The 27,739-nt window shown below is 36.8% G+C and overlaps 1 protein-coding gene across 1 annotated transcript; it reads right to left on the bottom strand.

Moving 5' to 3' along the window:
• Positions 1-14: 14 nt before the first annotated feature.
• Positions 15-27,739, bottom strand: ASB7 (ankyrin repeat and SOCS box containing 7). The gene is made up of 5 exons (XM_010572047.1): positions 27,699-27,739; positions 22,082-22,180; positions 18,708-18,968; positions 11,178-11,783; positions 15-1,571 (listed from the first exon to the last, which is right to left on the bottom strand). Exons 3-5 carry the CDS (start codon positions 18,916-18,918, stop codon positions 1,432-1,434), a joined length of 957 nt encoding a protein of 318 aa, XP_010570349.1. The 5' UTR covers positions 18,919-18,968; positions 22,082-22,180; positions 27,699-27,739; the 3' UTR covers positions 15-1,431.

Genomic DNA, 27,739 nt, shown 5'->3' with positions numbered 1-27,739 from the left:
GAAACAACTGCACATTTTGGCCCAATCTTTTTTTGATAGCAAGAACTCTTTTTTTTTTATGATCAGAAACAAAACTCTTTTAACAGATCTTTTTAACACCTAGTATGAAAAACACATTCAGTAGCTGAATTTCAGTACTCCTTTCAGTTGCTCCTTTCAGATTAATTGCAAAATTTAAACTTTCAATATGAATGGGGCTATTCTTGTTTGAGCACATATAAAATGTGTCTTAATAACTTATGTGCACTTCCCACTCTCTAACCTGAAACAAACTGAATTTCAGAGCAATCAAAAAAAAAAATCTATCACTGCTTTTAAAACAAAAGGGTTTGGCCAATTTCTTCTCTTTTTTTTTTTTTAAATGGGCACAATTTGGCTGAGAACCCGTAGATAAAATTTCAACTGAAAGTGAAATAAAGCAGGTTATACATTCATGAAATTCAGGGAGTAATAACGAACAGCAACTGCTGCATTACTTTCGTAATGTCACGTCAACACCACAGCAAGGCAGCAGTTCTTATTCTCACAAATAATGCACTGAGACTAAATGAGGAATAGTGTGGGGGGGAATCACACATAAAGGGAAAATACATCAGAAAGATTATTGCACAGGAGGCACTGTATGAGAAACAGAATACGTTGGCTTAAAACAAAAATCTAAATTTGTTTACTCTTAAGTTAATGTAAAAAATACAGAGGCTATGCCTCTTTGTAGTGTACTGTCACTGTTAAAAATAGACTTACAAACAGCCGCCCATTTAACAGGGAATGTCAGGAAAGAAGAGGGCCTGAATTTTATGGGCATCCCAACTACAGTAATTAGGAAAAGAATAATATAAAAAGAGCCAATGTATAGACCCTCAAATTGAACAGGATAACTGCATTTTTTCTTTAATTTCCAAATTATATTCATACAGTACCCTAAGACATGTCGATTATCAACTCTTCCCTCTATCCTGCAAAAAACATATGCCCTGGCAGAGACAAGAGTCCCAACAGACAACAGGGCTCTGAAGGTCTTTCTATTGGTATCCTTTTGCAGGACTGGTGCCTTGATTTCCAAACTTTATTTTCTTGAATAATTGCTCAGCATGCCAATTCAAACCAACTGCTTCCCTTGAGAGGCTACCTTCCATCTCCACTGCAAGTCTGCACACTTAATGTGAAAACAAACAAACAAACAAAAAACCAACAGCAATTTTTAAAATGTAATATTGTATAGAAAGCTTGGACCTTGTAAACTTGGACCAAGAAACCAAAAATTAAGACCTTCTAGCGTGTGGTATAAAAAACCCAAGGAAGTGTATATCTGCCTTCTGACTTCACAGAAAAAATCAGAATTTGCATAGGATATACTTTGTGCAAGGCAACAAGCCTCTTCAGTATCTGGAATATAACTAATCTTGCTCAGAGTTCTTCTCTTCATGGATATCAGATATCATCAAATTTGTGTTTTAAGTAGTCTTTCATGACCTTGGCAATGGGTAGTTCATCAAGTAGTTTTAGGTTTTGAAGGCCTATACACTGACGGATTTTAATTCGGCATAGATCTTGCAAGTTTCTGGGCTGTCCTGAAAAGACAAAAGGAACACATAAAAGTAAAATGATCACATTTTAAACATACTTTAAGAGATCATTTACTCAGTAAAATCACAGATGTCTGCTGTTTTCTAAGAGGCAGAGGGAAGGGAAAAATTACAAGAGAAAAAGGGTGGAAGTTAATACCTTTCTAATGAACAAGAATTCCATGAAATCAAAGGATGAATCCTAAAAACATTTTTACATACACATGATTTTACTGATGACAGTGTAAAGTGACATTATCCACGTGAGGATTCCCACAAGGTGGCAACACATGTTTAAGCATTGTAGAACAGCATAACTCCTCCATTTCACCTTTTGTGGACTTTTTTCTATCCTTGTAACACCTGGGGAAAAAAACCCCCTCAGTCTCACTTCTTTTCAAATATTAAGACAAAAACTTCTACATTAAACTGTAAAGGACCAGGCAGTTTCCTTAGAGAGTAAGGCTTTTATAAAAAGTTATTCTAGGATTGTGTGGCAGAGTTAAAGATTGTTTTTTCTCTTCTAATGAAAAGACTAAGCCTTTAGGCTTTGCATGCAGTCACAACCTCGTCAAACAGAAAGAGATGAAAATATGAGTTAACTACTGTCCACTAAGGAAAAGATTTGCTGACATCACATGAACTTCACAATTTCTGGCAAGGATTTTCCAAAATAATCAGTTCCCTTTCAAACTCATTCTTAACAGGAAACTATTTGAAGTTATACACCTTGAAAAACAGTCCCCCATGCAACATAACATAGGAAAGGTTAATCTAGCCCTGTATCTGAATGGACCCAGCAATGGATCCCAAGGAAGAAAGAGAGACAAAAAGAGCAGAACAACAGACATTGAGAAATCCTGTCCCAATATACCCTTCTAGCTTTCAGCACTGGTGCCTTTGGGCCTTCCTAAACCAGAGATTGCACACAGATCTATGTCTTTAATAGCTGTGAATGGCCTGCCCTTTGTAAATCTGTCTAATGTTTTTGAACCCATTCATACTTTCAGTATCCAAAACATCCTGTGGCAACAAGTTTCACAATATAATTAGGCATTGGCTGGAAAACTACAAAGTGCTTTTATTTATTTTAGATCTGCTTCCTGGTCACTTCATTGCATGCCTACCATTCTTTGAGTTACCAAAAAAATAATGAATAATTGTTCTCACGCCAGTCACGATTTTACATACCTTTATATTAATCTCCGTCCTCCACTCATGCTCGGTACCTTTTTCCAAAGCTGAAGACTCTATTTAATAACCTCCCACCACAGGAACTACTCCAAAACTCTGACCAAACTAGCTGCCTGCCTTGGTGCTTTTTCCTCATTCTGCTCTATCTTTTTTGAAATTATCCCAATAATACATTGAAGCTGTGCTAATCAATATTCTGATCATTGATTTAACTGTGTCATGGCCTGAAAAAAAAAAAAGAAAGAAAAAAAGAAAAAAAAAAGGCTTACACAGTTATGGCACCCGATGGCTGTCTGAGTCAAAATACTCGGCACCATGAACAATGTAGGTGCTTGTGCTAGTATCAAGATAATCTGTCACCAACAGAGCAACTTACCACAGTCTTTTATTATCTGTATAATTGTTAATGCTAAAAGACAGTGCTTGCTTTTGCAAAGAAAGGCACGGCGATTTTATTGAGCTGACTGCTTGAATCAATCATTTCTTTAAAAAGCAGTACAAAACAACAAAAGCAACTTTAAATAACTTAGATGGACATTTCCAATTAGCTTTCCTGAGCTGCCACCAATTAAGCAGGACATTTTTGAAAGAGGAAATGCCTTCTGTATGGGGCTCGACGCAGGCAGGCTTTACGGTGGACAGTAGGATGCTCTCAGCTCACCGGGCACAAACCTGTTCAGGGGAGACAGGAGGGTTTTTCTCACCCAAGCTAGCCCCAGAGCTGGGTCTGGACCCCATCCCTTCTTCCAGCCTCAGCAACAAACCTTCTATCAGCTAAACAGACATTGACATTAGGAGTTTATTGGACTTTCCTGGTAAGCACAGAGTAAAGAGATTATGAAACTATTTTGTGTTTTCTACTTTGGGCATTTTGTACACGGTATCAGTTACCCTTTATAGCAAGTTGCTCCTTTTCTCCCCTCTGCGTGGGTTTTTCTGTAGAAATGGGCTGACAGACAAGTATACACTGGGATTTATCTTAAGCACTAAAATTATCCAAGGTAAGCTAGCAGAAGTAATGCATGAAAACAGTTTTAAAGAAATTAGATCTGAAATTAAAGAACAGGAAATTTTGAGTTTCCTTCATATAAGTTTAAAATACTTTTATTATACTTATCACCACAGTATTTAAATGTCAATTTATTTTTAATTAAATCCTTCGCCATGACTCAGAACACAGATCATTAGTTACTTTGTCCACTGGTGGTTTCTTCTTAGCAATTTTTTTTTGTTTTCCACCTGAAGGAATGAATTTATACAACTTGGACAACAGCTGAATGCTCAAGCTTCAGGGAAAGAAAGTTACTTTTGGTAAGAAACCAAGCAGAGGAATCTTTATGGTGATAAAGAAATAGTTCTAATGCTTTAAATGTGAATGAAAACACAGTTCAGAAAGGATGCACCTTTTCAAAAGTTAACTGCAAACAGCAGCGTTAGAGGATATAGAGGACTACAGATCTACATGTGTATTTTCTGTAGTAGAGTACACAATAATACAGCTATGAGACACTGATTTCTGGTTTCAGAAATGAATGCCTTTTAATTAACATCCTACGGGTTTTTTGAGAACAAAATGGAACAGACAAAATACCCAGAAGAAATTGGTCATCAGTTAATTAAAAAAGACCTGATTATCAAATGTATGACATTTTCCCCTGATAAGCCTAAAAATATTTCCTGGGAATGTGTTAACAATGGACATTTCCAGTGTTAAGCACCAGTTGCTACATCTAGTGGCTGTTAGTGTCTTAGGTCACGCCTTGCAAATTCCAGGGTTATTAATGCATTTGTGATTTATTAGAAACAGTGTCTAGAACACTTACTCATTCTTGGTTGCATCTGAATGAAAAAGAAAAAAAAATAAAGGATTACAGACCGATGTCAGTGAACCTTGGTTTGGCAAATGAAAAATGTTATTAGTAATTTGGCAAAGTAAGACAAGTTAAATGATGAATAAAGTTCTGTTTCAAAATGATTAGGAAGTAGCAACTTTGGTTATATCCTGCATCACGAGTTTAGAAAGTTATTTAGGCAAATAAGCTAGAAAGGAAGAGAATTAAAAAAGAAAGAAACAAAAAAACCCCACAAACATAAAACATAAGATTGACCTAATTACCACTATCATGCAAAATAGTGACAAAAAACTACTGATCACCTTAAAAGAAAAAACCCAGCACATCCCTGATCCGGTCTCAAAGGAACACCTTGATGATGGCAGTGCTGTTATTCTGGAGCAGCCGGGTTACTGTTAGGCTGTTACACAACCCAAGTTACCATCAGGGCAGCAAACACCTGCTGCTGTTTTACAGCTGAAGGTTTGCTAACGTGTCCACAGGAAAAAGTTAGATACTTCAGTTGATTTATTTTGCAAGCTTTATAGCGATAATCAAATAAATTAGAAGTATTAATTACAGGAAAAAATATGTTAGTTCACCTTTTGTCTTCCACAGCTTGTGCTATGTGCTGTAATGGAAAGCAGAAATCCCCACCAATGCAATTCTTGTGTATAGTTTCCCAAACATGACAGAAAAGTTTCTTCCAAACAGAAGAAGTATATAACATAAGGTTATAAAATAAAGAGGAATTGCTTTTTGATTTTTTTCTCTCTGGTGGCAGCAGACTTCAGTATGTATAAAATTTAAACATTTTCCTAACTCGGTTCTTCAACTGCCAACAAAGTTAAAGTTCCTGAGTTTTTTTTTCCCCTCTTTAAATAATTAATAATTATTTTACTTAAATAATGAAATAAGCCTTTTCTATTAATAGATTGGCCATCTCTGGTAAAGCAAGGGAAAAAAATGCATGTTTTAACAGCAAGAAATTATTACAATTAATTCTGAATTTCCACTCAATACTCCATTCCTTTCCGTTCTGCAGTTTCAAGATTTTTCTGCTATTCTATCTGGGAGTTTGCTGTTCTAGCCCAGAGACAGGCAAAACTTACATTTAGTATTTACTAGCTATACAAAGAACTGTATGTCATCATTACAACTGCTCCACAGCTTATGCATTTAGACCTGTGTCTGCCTGTTTTTCCTATGCAGACCATGCTCCCCAAGAAATAAAACACTAACTCACCTAACAGGTCTATATTTAAGGATCATTAAGGTGTAATATTAGACCTACTACCTCTGACAACACTGATTTTTAGGGACTCTCACCCAGTTTTAAACAAAAGTGTTGTAAAGGTGGAAAGGACGAATTCCTACCAGTCTCCTCCACTGAAGATAAAAGAGCACCTGCGTAAAGCAAAAGAATCATGAATTGACCTTAACCTGTTCTTTTACCCAAGAGAAAACTTAGGACTAACTAAAATTAATATGGTTGTAGGCTACAAGAAGATCCTCTCTGATATATTGTTCTATCTACAAAAAAAAAAAAGTACTTTTAAAAGGAAACAGTGTCATTGGTTTGAAGTGGATAGGCAGTTTCTGAAGAAGTCAAAAAATGAAAAATAACATCTGTGACATATTTCAGAAGCCGCCCACAGTTTTCTCTGCAATATTACTACATTCCTGTAGGAAAAAGCTTACAGTGGTATTTCTCAAACTGAGCCTCTGACTCCCCTGGGAATTGTGAAAGGCTGAAAACAGTAGCAAGGAACCATTTGGTAGTTTCTTTTTAGCTACAAAGGAAACTTAAAAATAAGTTTTGTGAAACATTAAAAAAAAAAAAAAAAGTTGAAACCAGGCTGACGTATGGCTGGCAGCAGCTCAGTTCCTCTAGATTATCAGAATAAGTATTTATATCGGTAGTTAGTTATCAAATCCATCCCTTAATTCACAACTATGAAGGAACTCAGCTACAGCCAGCAATCAAATTTAGTTACGATTCTGTTGGCTTATTGGGGGGGGGCATTAAAAAAGGTAAATGAACTTATCAACTGGAAAGTCTCACCCACCGGCCAAGAAACACACAGATGAAGATGCACAAACAGGATCATACTGAAAGGATGTGATCACCTAGTAAATGGCTGTTGCTGAGCTGAACAGGAATTCAGCTGCTCATTGCAATAGGAGTAGGTCTAACAGTTTAGGAAATGCATTGTCTTGTACTCTGCAAAAAACAGCAGCAGAATAACTAGACAGGATGTTTGGTTTTCCAATATTCAAAATGCCAGAAAAAGCTAGTATCAAGAACCTATAGGTCTTAAATATATTAATATAAGACATGCAGGGCTGAATTTAGAGAGAAAGAGAATTACAGAGTGTTCACTGAGAAAGTGAACAAATTCCTTGAACCAGTATCTAGCTCAACAGCTCAAAGAGAGAGCTTTTAATTCTTTTTAACTGGATATCATACAAGTTACTTTAAAAGTTCTAGTTTAATTTTGTGTTCAGAATGGCTCTGTTAGAATACTTGAGCCTGAAGTATGTTTTCATTGCTTCTTGGTGTACTTCGCAATGAAATTCAGATTTGAATATGCTTGTATAAGATTTTTTTTTTAATATTTTGTAACATTTCTATAAATTCAGTCTTACTGAAATTGCTATGGAAATTCAGGTAAGAATTTCGATACCATAATGTTTATCTATTTTTAGGAGAGAGTAAGTAAAGTGCTCTGAACACAAAGACAGGCTTAAGATGCATTGTCACACTATTTTTACACTGTAACAGAGTACAGCATAGGTGTGCAAATGGCAGCGGGGAGGTGGCTGTACCTTACATGCCACATGTAAAAATATGTAGTTTTAAATTTTTTTTTTTTTTTTAACATAGGCCTCTTCAAAAAACTCTTCCAAAGTATACATCTGTATATAGCTATACAAAAGCAATTCAACTGCTTAATGTAAAGAGTCAACTGCACTCCGAGTTAGTTGCTACGTTTTTCAGTATCACACTAGGCACTTCTGAGTTGAGAGTTAAACAATTATTTGAAAGGTACATTCCCCCTTTCTAGAAAGAAAAAAAATTGGGCTGTCTTTTTAAAGGTATCAAAAACTATACTGGTTTTCAACAAATAGGTACCTGTAATATGCAGAAAGCAATCATGATTCAGACAGTATTTGTTTATCACTGATCCAGCTAAAATGAAAACTATAAAATAACCCTCTTACCCTAGTTCCCTGCGTAACTCTGGATGACAAAGCAGACCATTCATTAGCACAAGATTTCCAGCAGCACCCAAGGAAGCAAGCAGTCAAAGCCTGCAATTCCAGTAAAATTCTTTTATAACAAACATGAAGATACTCTTTCCTTTGCAATTATCCACGTAATAAAATATGTAGAAATCTACTTAATTCACTATGACACTTCTGTATTCATAAAACTTTAAACTATGCAGAGATCCTTTTTAAAATGTTCTTCCAGGAAAAAAAAAAAAAATCCTAGTGAAAAGTTATCTTTATTTAGCAAAGGGATAGAGACAAAGAATGTATAAGGATTTCCTTAACAGGACTTTTGCCTAAGTTGTTCTGCATATTTACAGTGCTATATAAATCTAAAGACAAAATTACACTCTCTAGTCAAAGCCAAAGATTTGCCCTTTGAAAAATTAAAAAAAAAAGGAATGCAGATGAAATATTTGTAGTTTAATTCATTTGGTGACCTTTAGATCTTGTTCCAGATCTGAAATTAGTTCTTTGATACCTGTTAACATACATGCCATATTACACTATGTGGCCATATCCATTTACTTAGCTATTTGCCTCGACACAGACAAGCAACTTGCACAGCTAGTCATAGACTCTCTTGTCTGTTGCGTTAACTGAACAGTGATTAAATTAAATGAGAGCTATGGGGAGGGGGAAGGGTTCAAGCTTTTTTTATTCCCCTTTTTGAGATCATAATTGAATTTCTAGTATCTTAAAGTTTATTTAAACCTTTAAGTATTTTTCTAGTACTTGAACTTTTCCCTACCTCCAGCATTCTCTTTATAAGTTTTAATATTCTCAAATCCCATTCAACTTCCTTCTTCTTGGAATTATTCTAGGAGCAAAGGAATCTACCTGTAACCAGGAAGAATATCAGACCTTCAGGATCAAAACCGAAAATCCAGTATCTTCTTGCAGACTCTCAGGGCCAATACCGAGTATTTCCGAGAGCCTGGTTTCTTGCCTGTTATTCACAACTGGGGACCTGTGCTAAAGGCTGCAATTATTACTGATTACAACATCTACCAAAACAAAAAGAAATTCACATATTATGTTTTCTGAGGAACTGAAACTGTACAAATATGTTTTCAGAGTATAAAAAAAAATAGGTACTTACATCTTACATGTAGACTGCTAAATAGTATCCTATTTATATGAAGCATGCAGCATGCAACCACTTTCACTTGAAGACACAGATAGGTTTGATAATTTTCATAATTCACATATATTAATCTTTAAACTTAAAATTTTTAATCTACTGCAAAAGTAAAAACTAATTCCTGTTTTATACTCTTCAAAACTTCAGATGCACATATAAAACTTACAGCTATGGATTTCTGTATTAAGCACTTAGAATAATGTTCACATAAACAAACTAGAAATTCCCATTAAGCCCTATGACCAATGCACTGTTACCAAACATAAGAGAGAATTTCAGGAAGACTTACTTCCACTAGAAGAATTCTCTAAAAATTTTGTAAATTTTTCTTCTAGTAAATACATATTGCAATAGACTCAGAAACAATTCTTCTGCAAAGCGCTACAGCATGAGATCTCAACAATTCCCTGTACACAGTCTGATCTAATTGGGAACTCCACTACCAAAATCCCAGCTCACTCTTTATCCATTTCATCTCTCCTACACCACCTTATTAAAGTGAAAACTGTGGAAGACAGTGTTTGGGTATTTATAATAATGGCAGCAGAGTCTGTTTATAGCTGTTTTGTAAACATATATTCATAATAATTTTGCTCAGAAGCACAAAGCTGAAGTGTTTTTGTCAGCACTAGTCCTCCCTGCTTTCCCAGTTCTCCATCATCACAAATCTGGGACAGTTCCGACACTGTTACATTGGCCACAAATTTAAGCTACTTTTTTTTGTAGCAGAATTTACTTCTCACTTAACATTAAACCCTTAAGGTAAGGAATCTGCAAACTAAAAGTAAGTTACAGTACTGGTTTCCAACTTTCTGAATTAGTCTTTAGACATTGAGGAAACACTGAAGCAGTCTAAGCCTTCATGTTTACCAATACATCCTAGGACTGTGAAAGATTGTAAGTCTGGATATTATATCATCTACTAATAACCCTGACAGTGCTCCTATATAGTGAGAGACTCCCAAAAAGGAAACCAGAAAGAAATGCGTTTCAATGAGAAGGGGCAGACAAATTAAAACAAAAACTATTAGTTGCTTATATTTCTTATTATCAACTTCCACCTTTCAAAAAATTCTCTTTGGATTTCAGACATGAGCAAAAATAACAACACAAATCATGAAGACAAAATGAAATTCCAAATGCTTATTTGTGTCAGCGACTGACAACAGATCTCAGCTGATTCACCCCCAGCCCACACTAAATTTCAGTTTCTTTCAGAGTATATAGGTTGCTTAATTCTCATCAAAAAATACCACATCCAAAAAAATAAAAGGAACTGTAGGGCGAAGAAAGCATATATGAACTACCCCATCCTCTGTAGTGCAAAGATCATCCTAGTTGGATGATAATTTCTCAGGCCATCTTAACATGTTTGAATTGGCAAACTCCTGCTAATTGCTAATCAGCAATTCCTAAATGCTTTAGGCAATACTATAATTACGAAACACTATTATAGCATTCCATGTTCAATGAGAGAGGAAGAGAAAACTTTCAGTAGATCTAGTACACCAAAAACTGATAATCAAAAGTGACCAGAATATTAGGAGCCTAATACTCTTTTTAAATATCAAAAGTCATGACGAGTTAAAATCTCTTTCATATTTCAAAGACATAAACAAAATCAAATCAAAGCTACACAGCACATGAAACCCCTTTAAGTTGCACAAATGAACTATGTCATTTTGTTGTCTGGTGTAGTGAAGAGAAGGAGAAAGAATGCGGGAGAGCAGAAAGCAGCAAAAGCTCTTTTCTGCCCTAGTCATAGTGCCAGATGAAAAAGCTGCCAACTGCAGTGTATTTGCATGGCAATTAACAAAAAAGCAATAGACACTAAAAAAAATAAAACAACAAAACAAAACCTAAAACCCCAAACATCTTATGTGCTAAGGCCATTAATAAAAATGAGATTTTACAGTTCACTTTTTTAAAATGAATGCTTCCTGTAGATACTTAAACAAAACTAATTTAAATGAAATATACTTAACATTAGCACCTTTGCTGAGTAAGAGATTCCCAGTATCACAATCCCTTCACCTTCCCAGAAATTTTCTAGTGCATTTAAATAGCATCAAGGGGCAGAGAGGAAGCATTTTTTTCTGGGGCTAAATTCAAAGAAGGCTTTTAGAGGACATTGTGTCCTGTGATTAACTTCTCTTACATACATACTTGTCACTTCTTGTAAGAAATCCAGACAGGGTCGGCTACTTCCAGAAATACTTATTGAAACAGCCAGTGGGGTCTGTCCTTCATAGTTCCTTGTGTTAGTGTCTGCTCCGTAATTATATAACATTTGTGCACAAAGCACATCATCTCTAAGAGCAGACAAGTGTAAGGGTGTCTGTCCATCTTCCAATCGACCCAAGTTTGTATCCGCCCCTCTCTGAAGGAACATTCGGCAGTAAGAGTGATTGCTTTTGATCACAGCGTATCGTAACAGGAAACCATTTTGAATGTCGATGTTGGCATTGTGATCCAGAAGGATTTTCACACAGCTTGACCTCTCTCGGATAATGGCCAGCTGAAGCGGTGTAGTACCTTTATCACTGAGCGGATCAACCTCAGCCTTGAACTCCAACAGGAGTCTGACAAATGAGTCTCTGCCATAGTGGGCTGCTACATGGAGGGGAGTCCAACCATCGTTGCTTTTTGCATTAATAATGTCACTTCTATATTCAGACTCCAACATCAAGCGTGCAATCCTCGCTCGGCCATGCATGGCTGCATAATGCAGAGCAGTGAAGCCTCCAATTAAGTCCTTAACTGTGGGATCAGCTGAAGTTAAAATAAAATTAAAAAATAATTAGAAGGCATTACAGTAATCCGGTGCTGTAAAAAAATAATCAAACGGTTGAAAGTTAGTCTTCTCAGGCATAGCAAAACAGGATTTTTTTGTACTTCAACCTACTTCTTGCTTTCATGAACATGCTATTTTTAAGAAAAAGTTAAATTGTATTTAAGAAAGAGTTACACAAAAACCCACTTTTTCTTTCATATACATATGTTTCCATCTGACAAATAGTTTTCCACATCTTCCTAGCACTCTTAGCCTAATTACTCAAATCTCTCTGTCCATCCAGTTTTCCTCCAGCTCTACAATATTACATTTCTTTCTCAATGTTCAACTTTTTTATTTTCCCTTGTGTTGCTTCTTGGTCTTAAAAAGAAGCATGTGTAGAAACATCTGCTGTCCCAAATTGCGGATGTTTTGTGGTCTGGCAACAATGTATTGTTTTTAGGGTGTAATACTGTATTAGGTAAAATGTTTCTCTGTGGTCTGCAGGATTTCCAAAGCATGTAGGATATATGTTATTTTAGATTATCTTGATAAAATCTTTTTTTTTATAGATGATGAATCTGTTCTGAATTTATAGTTTTACAAAAATTTAAGATTTTACAAGAATGTAAACATCCACTTGTGGAAGGAGTCAGGAAAAATGTTAGTGCAGAATACAAGTGCTTACACAGATTCCGCCCCCCCCCCCGTCCCAAACACAGCACAAAAACTCAGTCTGATTTATGAATTTAAAAATTAAAATAATCAAATCAATTTACTTAATTTCCCCAGAACACCCAAACTTGTAAAGCAAGTGACTATTCCTGTATACCAAATTAATTACCAAAGGAAAGGTGTCTGCCTCGTTACCATTTCTCAGCTACAGAACAAGCCAGGCTGTGAGGTTTCTCCTTCCACTATCCATGGATGCTAAAAGGTACAAACTACAGCTTGGAAATTTGAGGCTCCTTCCTAACCTAAGTGTCCTAGCTGGTAACCAGAGATACTATCTGCACAAGATACTGGCCTTAAGTTGACATGTTTTCAATACTCCTGTGTATCTATCCAAACAACTGCTGGGGTCTGTCCTTCACAGTTGCTTGTGGTGTTGTCTGCTCTGTAATCGTACATTTGTGCACAAAGCACATCATCTGTAAGAGCAGACAAGCCTAGGGGTGTCTGTCCGCCTTCTACAACCTTGACAGCCCTGTCCTTGCATCCTGGCACATTGAATTCTTTGCAATTTCCTCATCTATACATACTGTATTTAGAAGAAAAGTAGTAGGGAGCGGGGGAGGGGGATGGTAAGAACAGGACATTGTGACCACACAGGTTTATAACAAACTTGGCTGAAGGCTATTAACACCCACTGCTCATAGACATTGCTCAAGAGGAGCACTTGCTCTCCAGTACCGCATAGAGAGGGCAGAGTTTTCTGCTCGGTCGCCATCACACTCAAACAGGAGAGGGGAAGAGGGTGGGAGATGCCAATTTGCATCTCAAAATTCAGACCTGCTGTAAGTTAAGTTCACAATATGATATAAATTAGCTAGTTTAGTCTGAACACATCTGAACACACAAAGGTGCTAACACAGAGCAACAGAAATAAGCTTCCCAATACAGACCTACTGTGACCATATCCAGATAACACACCAAGATAGGTATCATACCAAAATAAAAGGACTGCCAAGAAAGAGCACAGAATACAGCTACAAAGGTGATCCAACAACTTTAAGGATTTTTAAAAATGTGAAGACTGAGGGTAGGAAAACAAACAAACAAACTCCAACATACAAACTAATGCAGCCTGACTACACAGAGAAATAAAATGCGAGAACTGTCTCTAGTGTATAGAAAAGGAACATAGAAATAACAAGAGAAAGATTAAGGAAAGTTTAGTCCCTTAGTAGTGACAGCCTTCCTAGTCTTCTGTGAAAAATGTAAGTTTCAGTGCTTTGTAAAGTTACACTAACCTGAGTTAAAGTAATTGACAAAGCATCCATAGGTTGGCAGGAAAATAAAGTTAGTGACTGAATAGGGGGTTCCTAACCTGCACTATGATGATGTCCAAAATATAGCAAAGAATCAGTACAACCCACAAAGTCATTAAAGACAAAGATACTATTTCAAAATTATGTTTGCTGCTCCCAGAGTCTCTTTCTTCACACTGCTCAGACTATTCTACATTATCTCCTGACTGGCGATAAATAAAGTGAGTAGCATAAGCATGAGAATTAAGATGCCAGGGATGACACATTCTGAGAGGCAGAATCTGGGAGAAAGATGGACATAATGGAAAGAAGACAGCAGCAGCCAGGGCCATGTTCCACAAAAATGTTTAAAAAAAAAAAAAATTCACGTTGTGCCTTCTCTCTTCCATGCTACATAGGGCATGCAAGTCAATCATTTCTACCCCCCGACTGAGGTGCAGGATACTGCCACTAGCCTGTTTAGTCTATGCTATTTCCAAATTCAATCAGATATGCCCCAACTTTTGTGTGTGCATGTATATGCATTTTTTATACAGGTTGTTGTAATCCAAACCCAATATTTTACTTGCAAAATAAGGATGCCCTTTACCTATGGTTTTAAGTACCTTTCCATGCTTTCCCTACTCCCAAAATTTCATTGCTTTTGACCACTAAAGTGAACCAAAAAAATACTAAGTCACATAAGAGAAGCGTCTCAACAAGAATAGGAAAAAAAGCTTCTCAGTTGGGCAACCAAGCAACACAAACAACTAACTTTCCAAAAGTAAACCCGGTAGCAAAACCTCACGATAAAAATATTGTAATTCCCATCAAGATTATGGGCTTTTAGTGAACTAATAGTACCAGTCTCCCCCTTGATTAGGGAAACAATTTTAACAAGACCAAAACGTCTGTTGCTATTCAGTCAATGTTTTGCTGCCATCTCCTGGAAAACATCTGAACTTCACAAGGGCTCCTAGCAGAAGTGGGACCTGCATTATGTTGCACACAATTTCCATCCATTCAGCCCGTGTCAGTAAAAGTAACGCTACAAAGCTGATGTTGCCTTAAGAACTTGGGTTGTTGTGGGGTTTTTTGTTTGCTTTTTAAAAGGTTTCAGTATTGGTATCATGCTGTAAAGTAACTCTCTCCCTCTGGAACACAAGCAAGGTAGAAATTAACTGGAAATTATTCTCAGCTTACCTTTCAGAATCCGCGGAGGTATAAAAAAAGAAAAAAAGTACCTAGTACAAGCATATTTAACTAGGAACGGATGAAGCCAGCACTTGCCAGAATTTATCTTGTCCCCATCCTGACTGTCAAAAAATTATTTATTTTCAAGCTTCCCATTAATTTGGGGAGAGCAGAATCTAAAAACATGAACAGCTGCATTTGGTCACTTCTAATGTTCTTAAATATAAGGCAGAATACAATGGCATAAACCCTGAAGTGCTGATCAAGGGTACCAAATTACCGCAATCAAGCTCACTTGAGATTGAAAATTTGCAACACAATGATATTCAGTTATTGTATTTCAGTATATTTGTATTGTATTAGTTGGGCACCTAAACTAGTCATTTAAACTCTACTAATGAAACTCTTTACTAATACTGTAATCTAGAGGATATATAGATTCCCAAGAGTCTAATATTTTACAGTTTCAATTCACAACTCAGTGGGAGAGTTTCCCTACTTTCTTGACACCTTCATTAGGTCACTCTACCACAGTCTAATTTGGGAAGCCAAGAAAGCAATGCTTCTGGCTTCATAAAGTACTTTTATTTCAAGCTTACTTCCCCCAACTAGGGCTTAATTCTGACCAGGACGTTTAGAAACACGGCTAAAGAAACACTTTATGAGCTGGTTTAGGGAGATGGGCATTTGGCATTCTCTAGTTTCTCCCAGATTCTGCGTGACCTTACTAAAATTTAGATACCTTGCAACCAAGATTAAAAACAAATAAATACTTCTGTTTGGCTACTTTTTTGTTACTCTTCAATTTCTAGGAGCTTTAGTGAATAATTTCTTCACTTTAATGTAAGTAACCAGAAACCGTCCTGCTCAATTAGTATTGAGAAGATACTGCCAAGGGACAGTTAATAACTACACACTTTCAAGACTTTAGCTTGTTGCGAAGTTAAGAGTGGTAGTCGGAGATTAATAAAACATAGTTCTTGTCCAGTGTTGAACTGTCTGTCTCTGTATGTCATTTTGAAAATTTAAAAAAGTACACTAAAGGGAAAAAAAAAGCTTGTTATGCAAAAATCCAAGATTACCGAAAACTACACTCCCTATTTTTGTGTTGCTTTCCTGTTGAGCTTTGTGACTCTACATTGTTTCTATGGATGGAAAGAGCTGGATTCATAGCATCTTCACTTTATTAACATGAGACAAATACACTAACAAAGTCAAATTCATTATTTTTCATGAAAACTAAGTTTCGCCATGGTTCTGATCAACTTTCTGCATTTCATCACTTGCTAAAGAATATTTATTATCTGACCTATTACCTCTGCATCTAGTTGGTATTTCTGCTGGCTTCATCCCTTAGTCTGTTGGTTTTTTTATGCATTTCCCCTATCTGTGTCTCCTTGCTCAGCAGATAATAAAAAGTTTCCTCCTGTTCCACCACCTCCACTCAAATCAGCCAATCTGTATGCACAACACTGTCCTCTGGCTCTTTTCTTTGCTGGTAAGCAAAGATGGAAGAGAAGAAAAAAGCAAAAAGCAGGAGGCAGCCAGGTCATGACTCCCATAAGAAGCTACCTTTTATTTCCAGGTCAGCGACCAGATTCCTTCTGAGCCTCCATTAGCCAAAATCCATCTCCATCCCACTACCATGCAAGAGTACAACAGTAGTCTTCCGGCATCTCAGATCTGAGGCACAGCACCTATTCTCAGCAACAGCCCAGTGTGGTTTGCTCATTCCTGTACTATGAAAATATTTCCAGCTCTGCTGAGCTTCATCACCCTTACAGACAGCCACAACTATCACCAGTTGCCCCTTCCTTCCCACTAACATCTCAGTTCCCCGTTTCCTCCAGAACTCCATCCACTCCCTCACTACCTTCTTTATTACTAATATATACAGTCAGTTCAATACTCTGTTTACCATAAGATTCACACCAGAAAATGACTTTTTCCTTCACCCCAATATCTTTTTAGTCCACAGGGATTAAGAGCCAACCTCAAAATAATTCACTTCTTGAGAGGGAGAAAGGTGGAGACTATGTGAAGAAAGGTAGACACAAACCTCTCACTAATGAGGCAGGCACAATTAACTTGGCTTTTAAGAGTCAGCTCATTCACTGCTTAATAGCTCATTTGTGACATTATTATGTTTTAAATACTCATTATCTTTTATGCCTCTGTTTTGAGGGAAAACAAGGGAAGGCACAAAACAGTGCCAATTTTCTGAAGGGAGGCTCAGCTACAGGAAAGCTGCCGTAGATGACTAACCCTCACACTATTTGTTACTCAACTTTCTAGTCTTGGTGATTAAACACTATACTGCTTCCAGAACAAGGGTGTTTCATTACAGGCAGTTTTCACGAGGCATCAGATTCAGCTGGTACTTTGTATAGGAAAGAGTAACAACAAAAATAAAAACGAAACACTGCATCAGCATCTATTCAATATCAAAACTTATACAATGAAAATACATAGGAATACATAAGGGTTTTTTTCTTCAGATCATCTTCAAGTTTACGGAGCTAAAGCCAACATATTTCGAGACTTACAGCCTAAAAATTTTGAATTATCAAACCGAAGGCTTGAGATTATCCACATATATCACATTTAAAAAGTAGAATTTATTTATTAGAGCAATTTAGTAGCTTCCCCCCCCCTTCCAATAAGGATATGAGGGTTTACCAATATTATGTGGTTAGAACCTGTAGCAGGTATATCAATAGGGTCCAGTTGTTTAGGCTGTATTTCACTACTGCTCTTATGGAACATATCACTAATCGTGCAAATACCACAGCCTATTAATGCCATTCAATTTTAAGGGTGATCCATACATCTGACAAATACTGCAACATACATAAGGGGCCCATATGGCCTCAGATATGTAAAGCATCAAAAAGATAATTTCAGTTTCCTTGGGACTGAAAACATCTTAGTTCTAATTCATTTGATAAGAACAGCGCTAGAATAGAGAATGCTGTTCTTTAAGAGCACTAATCAGAATGTGGAGAACATCTACTGATTTTTATTTTTCCTCTCCAGTATCACATTAAAAGATTAAGACTATCCACTTCTAAAACTTTAGGTGGCCTTGAAAGAAGATATAGCAAAAAGAAATTCTGACCATACCATTTGACTGGTAATAATTATCACCCAAGTGAGTATATCACTTATACCAAGAAAACTCAATCAGTTCCTTAAATAAAGGTTCACTACAGATGGATGCAGGAGAGGTGTACACTCAACTGGACTAGCTGACACCAAAGTCCTTGCACAAAGAGTACTGTTTTCATAAAGTTTAGCAGACTCTGTTAAAGCCTACACAGAAACTTAATCTTTAATGCAACTTGTTAACTTGCTTGAGAATTATGAAACAAACTTCACTAGGATTTCAATTCAAGGACCCGCCTTCCTCTAATAATACCCCCTAACAGAGAAGAAAAGCCTATAGGGAGTGCTGTGAGTGCATTTAATTTTATAATCAGTCCTTCTGCCCTATGAATATTCTTTTAACAATTCTTAGGCAATTCTGGGGGTGGGGGGGAAATACTAAGGTATTAAGATATAAAGCTATTACCTCATTCACAGAGTATGCACCAGAAGTAAACAGAGATGAAGTACTACTCCGAGTAAAGAAAAAAAAAAAACCAAAACAAAACCCAGTAGTAGTCTTGATACCTACCCAGTGCTGGAAAGCCCTACAATCCAAATTGGGATAGAAAGCTGCGAGATGGGTATCAAGATTTTTCTCTCCAGGCAACTCACCTCCATGTTCAAGAAAAACACGGACACATCTCTCTTTCCCTCTTGCTGCAGAGAAATGAAGCAAGGTCCAGCCATTGGCATCTCGACCATTTGGAGAATATCCTTGCTCCAGCATCTTGCGCACGGTGTGAACATCGCCAGCAGCAACTGCAGCCTGAATCTGCAACTCTTCCTGTAGTTCAGGGTTTCTCCGACAGTGATGGTGTAACATCCTAGCTGAATCTGGCTTTTACAGAAGCGTCATGAGGTCATACTAGTCACCTTGAATCAATATAAAGCATGAATAAATTAGGATTGGGACCAGGAAAGAGACATCTAGAAAAAAGTCAGTACTAATGAAAAGCAATGGTAAGATTTACTCTCTGTATGCAGAGCAAAGTGATCTTATATATAGGATAAAAACCAATTTCACTGTTGCTAGCAAAGTCATAATACATGGTTCACATCACTGAACTGCAGAAAAAAAGGACACTTACAAGTTATAAATAGTAAACATTTAAAAATCACAACACGATTAATATCACTATCCCCAGAGATACTGGTTAAATAGATGATCTAAACTGTTGCATGAAACAGCAGCGCATTGCTACAGCAACTGAACTATGATATTCTTTTTTTTTTTTTTTCTAGAAATGTATCACCTCTAAGCTTCAGTGAAGATATTTTCATCTTACTAATGTAATCTTTTCGTGTGACCTACTGCATGTGAATATTAGTAACACTAATGTTCAAACTGAAAACTTTAATTTTCTTTTTCTCCCTAATTTTTTTTTTAAATTAGAGTCTACTGTCTGTATTTTGGCTTGTGGACCTCTTTATTAGTACACAAAGACTGCAAAGACCTTCTATATTCCAAAAATCAAACACAAAGATGATAATATACAAGACCTGAAAACATTTAAGTGCAGTTAATGTAGTCCTGTCAAACACCATGAGAATATATACCAGAACAATTCAATTTATAATTACCTTGATACAGTGTATGAGAGAGCTGGGCCAAAAGGCTATCTAAAATAGCCATTGTAAAATAGCCTAGATAAAATCACACATTGGGAAAGAACAAATGACTATACTCCATGCTCTGTTTGAAAAGTACTCATCTGTAGTTCTACTTGCTACCCAGCTGGCGACAAGAAAAAAAAATACAGGTACTTAGGGATTCTTCCACGGTACACAAAGTCTGTTAAGTGTTTACATTTTCACATACATTGTGTATCATATCCCATTAACAGGTATTCCTAGAATGGAAAGGAGTATCAGAAGAAAGAGAATAAAAGCAGGGTATAAGAAAGGTAATGCTGAGCAATAGGAGTCTCAGAAAACATTAAAAAACTGTTGCAATGGATATTAACACAGAACTAGAAGATAAAAAAGATAAAGAAAAGTATAAACTCCTGTAAACTTAATCAAGATTAAAGTACAAGGAAAAATTCTAAAGACGAAAATGAATTTTAAGCAAAACTTAAAATTTACAGCAACCTTGTTTTATTAGGACATCAACCCACATCACCTCCTGAACCTTCTTTTACATAAATATCATAAGGATTTCCAGATCCTCATGATTTATAGTTTGTCCAAAAGACATTGCAATCAACTCCCCATATCCCAACAGGGCACTTGGGTTCTTGTGATCCAGATATACACACAGACAAGAGAAAAGTGAAAACATCAATCACTGCCATCTTTCCAGATAAAGGCATAGCTATCTCTTCAGTCTTTTATAACCTAGTTGTGCCCATTGCAAAGAAGTTATTTATCTGCTTCTTGGACAGATATAAACTCATAATTAACAGGTAGCTACAACAACCCTACTTACATTGCAAATATGGAAATTACATACAGCAAATGCCTGTCTGTGACATTTATAAATGCTTCAACTTACCATATATGGCAACAATCACTATTTCAGCATAGGGTTATGAAAGAAGACTTTTTAGCTCTGTAGGTTATACATGGCTTAGATACTGGCTTTGTTTTGTTTTATAGTATGAACTCCATTATCTGACACTGGAGTAAGAGGGGATTTACAAACCAGCAACTGCTAACTCAATAGTTCAGCTTTTGCAGCATATTCCAAAAATCAAACTTGGTTAATCTGATGACAATGGAAGTATTTCTGTTGACTCTAATAAGCTTTTGCTAAGCTCTTTTCTAAACTCCAATTAGCACTTCAGAACATGCTCACCTATAAGACAGTGAGCTTGACTTCATTCTGGATCACACCACTAATAGTACTGTTAATGGAATTCCAACTACAAGAACAAAATCTTTCTTTGGATTTACAGGTGAAAACTGATAGTAGAATCTAACTGATAATGAGTCAGGGGGAGATCCTTCAAAAAAAAAAAAACAAACAACCACCAAACAAAAAAAAAACCCTGTGTGCCCCTTTAGCCCTACTTTCTGAATGTGTACAAAAACAAGATATGAGAACTCTTCCCTCAAACTGATAATATCTGATCAAAAGTTAATATAAACAAACTTTCTACTGCCATTTTACAGTCCCTTCTTGTAAAGGACTAATACTTGCAAGATCTCATCTGATCCTGAAAATTAAGGTCAAACTAGTTGCTCAAAATGCTACAGAAAGAGATAGGATGACTAAATAGATGAAGCAAAATGGGATTTCTCATTTAAGGGGCCAGCAGTATCCCCCCTGCAACTATCTATGAAGACAGTTGGTTAAGAAAAAGCAAAGCTCTTGATATCACACTTCTCAGCTGGTGGGTATATTTCTAATGCAGCATTATAAAAAGTTGGCACTGGCCCCATATGTTGCATGTGACTAGCAGAGCTTATTCAAATTAGCTAGTACTAAAGTACATAAGTACTAAAACATACAAAGCAGAACACAAAGTCAGGCATAAGCAACTCCTTTTATCACTTGCGCAGTTTCTGTAAATATCTACTCTTCTATCTCACCCCTATGGCGAGCAATGAAATTCAAATGACAAGAATACTTAACCGTAACATTAAAGGTTTCAGGATAGTTCTAGGTACACACCAGCTTTGAAAACATTTTCAGTTCTGTTCCACAGATCATTTAAAATTCCTCTGTTTGCAAATCTCCATTTACAGCATCAATCTTTGGAGAAGGAAGGGAGGACTACTGGAAGTCATTAGCCATTTGGCATTTAATATTTAATGTTTTGCAACTGTAATCAATCTCATTCAGAACACAGTATGGCACTTGGATTGCTACATACTGGCTTCCTCTGTGCAAGTAAAAAAATGAAATGAAGCAGAGGGGGGAAAAAACATACCTATACGTTCTTGGTTATAATGATTGTATAGTGCCATGAAAATGGAGGACAACAACTACTTAATTGATTTTGCAAGTACAACAGGATAAATTCAATGTGCTCCTGAATTACCTTATAAGAGGTTGTTACTCTTTGATGGATGTCCCACTCTTCATTGTCTTCCCTAGTCATAATCTTGTGTGCCCATGTGTGCCAAACAACCTGCTACCCCTTAAAAAAAAAATAATGATATTTCTTATTAGTTGCAAGGAGTAAAAGCGAGAGGTTTACTTACTTTTACTTTGTACCTGTGCTAGAATGCTATATTTTAATGCAGTTATGCCAGAAAAGGCCCTGAAGTGTGTTTTCTTTCATTATCAGACAGTCCTCCAGAGGTTGGGGTGGGGAGAGTTTGCTTCTGCCAGGTGAGAAAAAGGCTACAGAGAATATTTTAAGGAAGACAAGAGAAACTAGAGATGTGCTTTCTCTCTGGAGTAAGCCTTGAAGAAATGGTCTAAACTTTTCTCTAAGGATTATGTGTATCTGCTCCTGCCATGGAACAAGAATGGATGCAAAGGTTATAGTAGGCATTTCTGCCTGACTGTTCAACATCTCCCTGTGGGAGTCAGATGCCAGGAAAAACCTTCAGGATCCGTTTAGTTCCTCCCAATCCATTTTTGTGGGTTTTTGTTGGTGGTGGTGGTGGTGTGGGGTTTTTTTTTTAAATCTCGATCCCATCTATGCTTCCCTGTCTAAAGGATAAAGCCTGACAACATAAGAGCATTGACTTGTCTGTCCTTCAACTGGACTTCTAGCACCACCAGATAGCCATCTCTTCCTCACATGATGGATCAGACTAACACGCTGTGTTTCACAAACAGGAAAAGATACCTTCACAATACAAGCAATACCACCACCTTAATCTTCACCCTTTTCTTCATATAAAAAAACTATCCTTTTAGTATCAAATTTTACTGAACGCCAGTTACAAACCCTATCCAGTTTCCTCCTTCTGACTAGCCCTCCTTATCCTCCTTCCTTGTCATCTGCAGTTAACAGGATCAGTCCCAACATTTCGCCATTTCTCACAGCACTGTTGAGAGCCCATACTCATCAATGTTATTTCATTAATTCTTTGTGCACCTCTATCTGACCTTTTGTGTTCACTTTGGCTGCAAGCTTCTCACAACAGGACCCCTTATCATGTGTGAGCACTGCAATAATATAATAAATAATAAAAGCATTAATTACTTCATTGTACAGCAGATCACACAAAAACAACTGTGACTTGTTTCTTCTGCAAATGAGTTGCATCAGAACAATTATATGAATTGTACAGCTTTTAGCTTAAGTTAAAATTTCTGTCACTTAATGCAACATAAAATCTTGCCTTCCCGATGATAGCTCAGAAGAGGAGGGTGAAAAAAAGCTCTCTTCATCCCTCTTACGCATTTTCCAAAAGCTTTGCTTCCCAAGATAAAACATACAAGGTCTGCAGATACGCTCACAGCCCTGCACAAAATTGCACTGCCGTGACCTAATTTGATCACATTTCTAGCCTTGTTTTTTTGCATAGATGATCAGTCGTTAGTTCACCTTTTTTTTTTTTAAATTTTTGCATGATTTTCACTTTAAAGCCCACACATTTTTTATTAGCTGATGCAAATTAGAATTGCACTGACTTCACAGACTACAGACAAGGTAACAGATTGCTCCACTAAAAAAGTAACAAGCTTTTTCCCCCCAAAGGAAAATTAGCTGCATATGGCAAGAGTAAGATCTGCAACTTTAATAAAAAGAAGTCATATCTAGTGAAAGTAAAGCTCACTTACTCAATGACTTCACAAAGTTTGCTTAAAATACTAATAATTGTAGTAGAAGTAGCACACTAAATAAAAAAACCCCCAAATCTTCATTATCTATTGATAATGTCTCATCTTGTCAAAGAGATCTTAGACTTTTCTACATCAATGCGTCACCTTATTAAAGTTATTGCAAACATTATGTGGGAAATTAATTCTGACATATGTCTATACCTACTTTAAAGAAAGTTCAAGGTTGGTACTAAAAGCAAGACCTTACAATAAATACAGTATTTTGCTCATTCAGATGAGCTAACAGATAGACCTGATTCCTAAGCCCTAAGATTACACATCCAAGAGCAGAATAAGGACCGTAATTTACTGGTGTTAGCCTAACTCTATACAACAAGGAAAGCGTACCTTGACACGACATTTAATATCTAGCATAGACCTAATCAGTGTAGATCCTAGTTGTTTGTGGTTGAAGTATTCCAAGACATTTAATCAAATAAACAACAACAAAAAAAGAAAGCCCTATGGAATAAGGATAATCACATTAGCATTCATTATTCTCACAACCCACTTCTCCCACCCATTTTGAAACTCGAACAAGCTAAATGTGTTCTCACTCAAATGGCATTTTAAAAATGGTCAATATGTGTTTGACAAAGAAACTAAATGTGACTATCATCTTCATATGTCACTCAGCTTCCTATTTCAGGAGCTCTTCAGACAAGAGAGTAAGACAAACAGTCATGTTATTATTTGTGTTCTCATACCACAATCGTAAAGCTTGCAAATAACATGCGAAATATTAAAATTTCACACAGCCTTATAAACCTGAATATATTTTCTGCTAGATGTTCTACGCTAGATCCCAGACAGACATCAACTGAGGTATCCATGTGGCCAAGATGAAAATCACCAAGCAACACATGCGAATTGCTGAGTCCGAAAGCAATGAGTTAACAGTGCATGAATCCAAAACATCACAGAAACCGCTACTTCAAAGGAAAGAAGCCTTCACTCTTCATAAGGAGTCATTAGAAGTTACACATTTCTCGTCAGAGCTTCTGTAATGCCATCTTGTAGCTTGGACATACTACATTTAAAATAACGAAAAGAGTTAATCTAAAAGTCCTCCGTCAACTTCAGGTGTTTATAGCACTGCACGATGCTGACTGGCATTGTTATATACTAATAAGCAGCTGTTGTGCTGTTACATTCTGCAGGTGGCTGAAACTGAAGCACAGAGATATCATTTTACCACCTATTATCCATTTCACAGAGAGGTTGTGAGGTCTGACTTTTGGACCTGACGGAGAATTAGTGAAATCACCCAGCTCAGGTAACTTCAGGTCTGCAAACTGGAGTGCAAAAGAAGAAACCTCACCTTCAGAAAGCACCGGTGAGGCATCAGCTATTAACCATCCTCAGAATTCCCACCCATACATTGGCAGCCTTAACCACAAGCAGAGCCCAGTGAAGAAAATACTGCAAATCCTTCCAAATCAAGGACCTCAATGCTAGTGCTAAAGCAAGGCCTTACAGATCGTTTTCAGTAGAGAATGCTACGTCAGGTTCACACAACCACAACTCTCCTCCCTCAAGATGTGCGCTGACAAACTGCAGGGAGCTTGGGCTCTGCAGCATGCTTGGAGATCCTCTTGTACCGTGCATAAAATACAATCTCTCTTCTAACTTAACAGTGGTGTTGTTACTAAGTTTGAAACAGTAAAAGTCAGATGAAAGCTTAGCCTTAAAAGTAAGTAATAATTCATAGCAAGTGTTAATGTATAAGATTTATGTATTTTAACATGACTTGCTGTCCTTAAAGAATCCAAACACCAATATTTCATAGAGTGACAGAAGCAGAAAACAATGGCTAGTTCAAACCACATTAAAGCAGTCACTTCAGCCTGAATACTTGTAGCACAGCTGATGAACAAAATGAGTGCCTCTTACAGAGTTTATTTCATTCAACAATCTCTGGAAGACTTGTATTTGCTCTGTATTTCTTTTTAATATAGCCTAAAAGAGTCCAAGTGGACAAAATTTGTTGGATGACTTCAGTGGATAAAGTACGTTTTTCACTGCGATAGTATCATTGTGTAAGCAAATGCTGGAGCAATGGAAAACAGCCTCTCAGACAGCACATTTCCTTTAAGGGTTTAGAATTCACAATAAGGCAAAACAAAAATAAGTATATAGCCACAAGATTAAAAAAAAAAGTGCAACTTTATCTAAGGTGCTAGTTATACTTGCAATATGCTGCATTTCTTCCAGAGATTAAGAGCAGGACTTCAGCATATCATTTATCTCTATTCCTTGTTTTGACCATGTGCAAATTTCTGCCAGAAGCTAATTCCCTGATTCCTGTGAACTCAATTCCAGCCTCTGCATCTGAATCAAACTGTGCTGCACTGGCATTTCACATTATGAAGGAGCTTGACAAATTAAATAAAAACTTACATTTCCTTCCATGAATAAATCCTAAAGATCTTACAACTTATTGGCACCAAGAGGTGTCCTGTTGGAGTAGTTACATTAACACAAGCCCCGATGTTAGATGCACTGGATGGGTTGTAAAGAAGGTGTTATAATAAACCAACTTTGGATGAAACAGGTGTGCCATAACTGCACTGGTAAGTTTATACTAATGCACATCTGTCTCGCCTATTAGCATAAAAATCCCTCCTGCAATCACATTGGGCATGTCCACGTGTCCCACTACTACTTGTGGTGTTGCAGCATGCTGTCAAAATAACATGGAATATTTCTTCCCTGTACTTTCAAAATGCATCTCAGAATTTGTTGCACTTGTGTTACTGGGGGATTTTCTATTTAGTCTTTGACATGCAGCAGCTACTTTTTATCATATGCTAAAGACACCTGTATCAGAAAAATTATCCACCCTTGACCAAGACTGTTGGCAACAGGTACTGCTCTTTCCCCTGCAACTACTGTTAAAAAATAATTTATTTCTGACAATGAAGAACATCCTGGTACAGTCAATGACACCTCTGAAAACACGACAAAGACCAGAGGGACCTATACAGAGGATATATATACCAAAATAACACAAACTCATCTACATTTGAAATGGATTAGAATGGACTCAAGACAGATGCTGCATTAAAAGAACACGCAGAAACTCCCATTATTTGGGGCACACTAACAGTAGGATACAGAAAAAGGCTGACTGACATCATTCACACCCCCCCCTCCTTCTACAACCCATCTCTTCATCTTACCACGTGAAACAAGCAATTCTCCCTACGAACTGCTCTCCCCTGAAATCGAACCTTCCTCCTACCAGCAGGATTCAGTTTTTGATGACTCCTTTCATTTTTTCCCTTAAGCAGCTAACAGCATTATCTTCTTCTGTGATCTCAACCCCCAAAATAAGTACTTGTAAACAAACACCGTGCAATTAAATGACTTTAAATTTTTGCAGCTGCATTACAATACAATAAAAAAAAATATTACTCAGGCAAAAGTTAGGTACGACTAAACCAACATAATGCAATTACCATGACCTCCTCCAATAAAGATTTTAGAATCAGAGCAGAAACAAATCCAGTGTTGCACCCATAAATTTGTGAAAAGGCTTTAAGAAAAGACCCTTTTAACTACCCAGAGTGAAGTAATTTTAAGCGACATTCCTTAAATGAGGAGACACAAAAAAACATTAAGTAGCAATTCATAATCAAAATAATGTTTGCAGCTTAAATTTAGAAAATGACAAAGCGTTACAAGAAGAAAGAGGAACCATACTTCAAACGGGCTTCAGAGCTTTCAAACTTTTAAAGCTCAATAGCAAGTAGGTTTTAAGAGAACAAAGAAATCTAATGCTACCTATTCAAATCCATCAAAAACACAAGAGGCCCCAATCCCAGCCAAACCCTGTGTCTAGGATGATTCTGAGAGTCTACTTGAATTATCACCTTTCTGGGTTTTTTCTGAGCGCTGTTTTCTTTCTTCTGTG

This window comes from Haliaeetus leucocephalus, unplaced genomic scaffold, assembly GCF_000737465.1.
Source record: "Haliaeetus leucocephalus isolate CR32 unplaced genomic scaffold, Haliaeetus_leucocephalus-4.0 Scaffold339, whole genome shotgun sequence".
NCBI classification, from domain to species: domain Eukaryota; kingdom Metazoa; phylum Chordata; class Aves; order Accipitriformes; family Accipitridae; genus Haliaeetus; species Haliaeetus leucocephalus.
Note: the sequence above shows the minus strand (reverse complement) of the source record. Positions and strands in the feature narration are given on the sequence as shown.